General features: G+C 40.0%; 1 protein-coding gene across 1 annotated transcript in view; it reads right to left on the bottom strand.

The window, feature by feature from the left end:
• Window positions 1-55: 55 nt before the first annotated feature.
• LOC104463276 (chromosome unknown open reading frame, human C12orf74) overlaps window positions 56-6,318 on the bottom strand; it is a 7,073-nt gene continuing 810 nt past the window's right edge. The window contains exons 2-3 of the mRNA XM_010075526.1: window positions 2,299-2,366; window positions 56-236 (exon numbers count right to left, since the gene is read on the bottom strand). Coding sequence (XP_010073828.1) covers window positions 56-236; window positions 2,299-2,366 — 249 coding nt within the window. The remainder of the gene's footprint in view (window positions 237-2,298; window positions 2,367-6,318) is intronic.

Raw genomic sequence — 6,318 nt, 5'->3', positions numbered from 1 at the left:
CTCGCGTGTCATTGTTGTGCTGATCCCCCCTCCCCATCACCCCCCACCAGGTGTTTTAGTCGTGGCTTTTGCTGAGCTCAGATAAGAAAACCCCACCCTGTGTCTGACCTGCGCTTAGCAGCAGGGCGGCATGGGACAGGTAGTCCATGGCACTGTCGGACACCAGGAGGTCTCCAGGGAACACCTTCAGTCCCGGCAGACTCACTACCACGGAGCTACGCCTGTGCTCTGCTGATCTGTGAGACGCAACAACAGAACACATCATCTTTCTCTGCTCAGGGCTGCAGAGGAAACTTCTGAAGTCCTCCTTTCTGACAGGGGAGGAAGTGAACTAGAAAAACCAACTCACACAGGCTATGGCATAATGTGTTAAAAGAACAATGAGCAGAAAATTTTGGTGATTGACAGCAAATGTCTATTTTTCCAGCTCCACATTGTTGCTGAGATCAAGGTGCTTATGGCTGTGACTTGCCTCAGATAACAGGTACTTAGAGAATTTAAATATTGGAAATTCTTTGTTTTTTCTGAGATTAGGCAAAAAGTGAGTGGAAATTAAAGGAGCAGTTAAAGATTTTGTCCCTAGCTCATATGTGGGTTGTCGTTACTTTTAACCTTCATATAACTCAGGTGATGTCAAGAAAAGACAGCATACTAATGAAACCGTTAAAATGTTGAGGTAGATTTTTTTTTTTTTTTTAAATATTTAACCTTTTGACTAGTTTGTGTTATTTTCTTTCTAAAACTTTCTGGTGATTTTTCTGCTAATTCAAATATTTTGTATTTTGAATATAGTATGACTTAGCAGCCCCACTGATTGAAAACAAATGGCTCTTTCCAACTATTGTTGTTACTAACGGAGGGCATTGTCCAGGATGTAGATCCATCAAGTGAAGTGACACAGTCATTCTGTATCCAACAGTGTGTTTGCGCCAGAGGCTGCTTGCATTCAAATACAGAAATTATTGGTGCATATCAAAAACTTTTTTTTTGGATTTTGCTAATAGCTCACATCAATGCCTAATGCAAAGTGATGGTATCTGTAGCTTCTGTTCTGCTCTTTTTAACTGATCGATCCATGAAGACTGCATCAGATTTCGAGGGAAGGGACATGAAGTATTTGTGCAAATATAAAATTCTCTTTTTTAGTCACCATTTATTGTGTAAGGTATTTTTGGTCAGTTAAGTATAATTCTTACTACTTTTTTGCCTAGGCAGATACCTTACTGTGAATATTTAGCCATTTGCCATCACCTGATATGAAACCTGGCAGGTATGTTTTTCCCTTTAAGTGCATGAATTAGTCACTTGACAACTCATCAACTGGCAGATGAACCTGAGGTACAGAACTGGAATTTAATATATAGCAGGACATGGAAGTTATGCTTTTTGGTATGATCTCACAGTGACATTGCTTGCAGTTGCCTTAGCTAAACCAAGTGAATTGTATAGATGAAAACAAAGACTGTTCCTAACAACAGAGAGGGCTGTAGGCTATTGAGAGAGCCAGGTCTGGGACTTTAACACTTGAAACATGGGCATATTACTGCTTGAATACTAAGTGTTGAGGAGTTTACAATGTGCAACATATGAGTCCTCTAAAGGCTTTTCCTTTGCTTGTAGTCCTACTGAATGGGGAATACAGGATCTGTTTATTTAACTTTAAGGATTTACAATGAAACCCTGAGTTTTCCCATGAAATTGAACCTAACACATGGTTTGAGAGCTTTTATGGATGGGGTCTGTTTCTTGGCTGTCTGCAAGCCCACACCAGTGCAAAGGAGTGTTTCCTGATGAGGTGTGCTGAGTGCTATCCAGTGCAAATTTCAAGTGTTGGTAACAATTGTATTAAAATACTTCTGAAACCTCTAGTGATTCCACCATGCAATCTCATGGGCAGCTGGGTCATTATACAAGTCAGATAATTCTAAAAGTTATTACTCTTGTACTGGAAAATTCAGGAGATTTATTTCAGGTTGGATTCACAGTAAAATTTTGCCAGTGGATTGTTGATTTTTAAAGCATCTAGCCTAGTTCAAGTGCAGAAATATATATTTTGAAGTTGGAAGCTAGTCACTTATGAAGATTAGTAATGGGAAGCACAGTTTCATTCTGACTGAGTTAAATGGTGTTATTTCCCTAGATGAAAAAGGCCTTGAACTTCAGAGACACATATGTCTAAACAAGCTCTTCACATATGTATGCAAGCCTGTAGAGTGTGGGAGCATGCCAAGGTCAGTTGAATGTGTAGCTACAATATACCGTTGCAATCTGACATGCCTGCTCTGATTAATGATTTACATGCCTAGATTATGTACTCGCGCTTCACGGATGAAGGCGTAGGTATCTGTGGTGACCTGGCCTGATGCCTGCAGACATATTAGATACATTAGATGCTTTTGTTGGTTTTACTGGAGAAATTAAACTACTGAAGTGCTGTGTGATGCAATTTATCAGTTTTTGAGTCTGTAGGCAATATTTTGCTGTCTTTTCATGCCTGCAGACTCTGTAGCTTTGCCTTTTTCTTTAGTTTTCTGTTTTTGTTATTAGAGGCAGGGGGCTGAAGTGCTTGAGTGAAAGGAACGTTTGTACTTTAGGGATGAACTCAAGCACCTGAAGAGATATCATCTGCAATAATTCCTCCTTTAAATCTGCTTGTTTTGTGAAAAAGGATAATGTCACAGGTTTGCATTACAAAGGTATGGAAAATTATTAGATACACTGAAGCAGCTCACAGTCTGGAAAATTAAATGTCCTGGGTATACAGCTGTTTCTAGGGTATGGAGAGCTCCATCTGATTGCTTTCTAGACATTTGTATCTTGATATATTAATAATCTTAACCTAACCAGACCTTTTAGATGTCCCAGGGAACAGACATCCATATAAATCACCTTACTTAAAGTACAGATATGTTATTTAAAGGAATACCTACTAGATGAGAATAAAAACAACTGAAGAGGTTACAAGATTGAACATTGTAGGGTGGTAACAGTACTGAAATAGCTACCAGGTGATGACACTGTTGCCCAAGCCGCTCAGGAAGGCCATTTGGACTCCCTGATTCAGAGTTAGCATGACACTTTAGGGACATATGAGTCATTAAAAGAGGAAGAGGAGCATTTCAATGAGTTGAGGGAGCTGAGCTCATCTGTATTGAAAATGAGCTGTCTTGGTGGTTACCGAGAGGATACTTCATTATCTGGTTGTCTTTAGGAAATAGTGCAATCCAGTTTTGTACCTAGTGTCTGATATGCTGAGTGGGGCAAGGAGAAAATGAGCTTAGAGTAAACTAAAGATTTTGCTTTATCAGCGTTTCCTTCTACAGTAGTGTTGGCTTTAGCGTGTCCAGCACACACACCTCTCTCTGTGTTGCCTGTCTTGTCCTGTTTGTTTATTTGTTTTGGCTGATTATTTTTAATCAGAATCAGTTCAGCATGTTGCCATGCCCACAGAGATGTACTGGAATTCCTGACTGAGGGCTGTGTGGGGGAAGGTTGTTTAAAATAAGCACTGCTGCTTTAAAAAAGCCTTTCAAAAATACAGTCTGGGAGTGGGGAGAAGAAATGTCCATTAAAACTGAAGGATGTAGGCATGTTTTTACTGTGGATGATATGTAAGTCAGTCTTGGAGGAGAGTTGCCAGCTGTCCCAATGTGCTTCTAGATTGAGAGAATAAGCTGACATTTCAGCAGTTTTCTCTGGCTGTGATAAGAAGGGATTAGCTGTTAAGGAGTTAGACTAATGATTTGGAAAAAGGAGGAGCTGAATACAGCCCTTGCCCAGACATTGGACGAAATTCAACCTGGCAAAACCATTTAAAACAGAAACTGGTGATTTTTGTTTTACATTTCGGCACATTCTAATATTGATCAGGACAGGAAATAAAATAATAATACATCATCCAAACATCATTTTCTCAGTTTTTCCTGCTGGTGGCCATAGAACAAAATGTGCATTGTTCCCTGTGTGATTTCTTGAGCTTAAAAATCTGTCTGGATACAAGTCCAGAGCCAATATCCTAGCTGGCATATAGTGGCTTCCTTGTGAAGCTGCCAGGCAAGTGGCACCAAGAGAAGGTGTGTGCATTACAAGTTCAATGTTCTCCTGTTCAGCTATTTGCATTCAGTTTTCTTCAAATTCTCTCCTGAAGTTTGCTACAGAGCACACAAATGTTCACCCTGTAAGTGAGATATTTGTACGTATTACAGTTTTGAGTTGGCTCGGTGCAGGCTCTTCCCATAATAGGTGCAGATCACCTGTTCTCATACCGAGATGCAAAGATCTTTCCCTTCTCTCTTCTCTCCATCTCCCTCTCCCATTTTCTACTGTAAATTCAAAATGCTAAAGAGTGGGCTGGAAATTGCAACAATTCGGAGAATCTAGGAGGCCTCTTTTACAGTGAACATGTGATTTCAGGCACACACACACATCTGTTAAGCCTTGTCTAGGGAACTGAATTGTATTAATGACTCATAGACTGTATCAGCCTGCTCCAACACACCCAGTCCCAGACACAGACCTGTTTACAAACTGCTGGTTATAACAGAGCTTTTACCTGAAAAATGAATAGACACTGGGAAGATGGGGAGATACAGCTCAACTGATCATGTCTACTGCCTTAACAAGTGAAACACGTTATGGTAGAGTCACAGCAGCAGTGTATTGCTGTTTGTCGTGAGGCTGCTTCTGTCTTCCCCAAGCCTTGCTCATCAGTGCTAATGGTTTTAGTACACCTTCCTCACTTGCATGACCCACCTGAAATCTTCAAGGGGATCACGCAATAAAGCAATCACTGCACCATCAGTGAGAGAGCTATGGTTATTAAGGGGAGGTACTAGCTCCTTCTTCCTGTTTGTTCAGGAAGATAATAAACTTCATTTCCCTGCTGTAAACATTTGAACATCTTAAGGAAACAAATATGTCTGAATCAGACTCATTTCTAATCAAGCTTTTACTTTCTGATAATTGCTTGTGAGAACTTGATGCAATTCACTGCAGAGATCTACAGTACATGACATCATATCTTGCCTGCATGAATTTATAAAATTCAAGTGCTCTTTGTAGGATTAATGATCCCCCATCCAGTAGCAGTCCTAGATCTGCTTTGCTGATGTATGAGAACAATATTGAGCTGTTCTGCTTGGTTCTTTGCTCCCTTTCCCCTCCCACAAAGTTTTGGAGAATGTCACTCAAGATTATGAGATGTTTCACATTCTTCAAGCTGAAATTTGACACTGCTAATCCAAACAGCCAGACCTTTTGGCAGTTAGTTCCTAGTTCAGAGCTCTCCGATGGTCCAGCTGAAATACTGCATGAAATACAGCTGAACGTGCCAGGGAGAGGGCCACCTTTGAAAGAAAATCTCATTAGAAAGTTTAGTTTAACAAGCTGGTGACAGGCATTTCACAGAGCAAATCTGCAAATTACAGTTGAATTACACATACATGCCTCACTGTTCAGTTTTGTCTTAGAGTGAAGCGGATTCATTAAAAATGTAGAAAAATGAAGCTTAGAATAGGATAGAACAAATATATGCATACCTTTGTATAGGTGGTCCATTCTTCTGAAAGAAAGTGAGATATTCTTGTTACTTGGTCAGAAAGTAAGCAAGCAATCTGATGTTGTGAAAAAAGTACTCATTTGTTAAGAGAAATGTACTATGCAGATTTAGATGTTGACTAATTATTTTACCTGTTGTGAAGAAAAGAGAACTCATTTGATATCTGGAATGTTTTCTATATTTGAAGGGGAGCAAAAATAGCTTTTGACCTGTGGCACAATACTAAGTGGTTAGTAGAGAGCTACACACCTATTTGACACCATCCACGTTCAGTGAAATGTAGGGGTTTTGCATAAGGATGGAGTCAAGAATGTGTCTGAATTTAACTACTTCAGACTTAACTGCTTGAGCAAGTAATGCAAGGTCTTTGACAGTAGATCTAGTAGCAAACCTGGCATATGCAGTGCCTCTCCTTCCCTCCTTGGGGTCAAGTTCTGGGGCATAGCTGAATGGTATTTTGCTGCCAGGGAAAGATGGAGTCCTAGCTCCTCCCTTGCTTACTTCTCTTTACTGACGCTGGTACTCACTGGACCAGTGTTTATTTTTATCAGAAAAGACTGCATAATTGCCTGCTCATTTATGTTGGGGTTAGTAATGTTATTCAGTAAAACAGAATAGAGAACTGCCCTGGCTTAAGAAGAACCTTGCTGTAGGACCTTGCAAAGAAAATAATCTTCTCTAACCCCAACCAGAACTCTATAAATTACTTATTCTTGTTCTTTCATAGCCCCACAAAAAGTTATACTGGCCCACCAGGTGAA

The sequence above is a fragment of the Pterocles gutturalis genome, unplaced genomic scaffold (assembly GCF_000699245.1).
Source record: "Pterocles gutturalis isolate BGI_N339 unplaced genomic scaffold, ASM69924v1 scaffold25432, whole genome shotgun sequence".
In the NCBI taxonomy this organism is placed as follows: domain Eukaryota; kingdom Metazoa; phylum Chordata; class Aves; order Pterocliformes; family Pteroclidae; genus Pterocles; species Pterocles gutturalis.
This window is presented reverse-complemented; position numbering and strand designations above follow the sequence as displayed.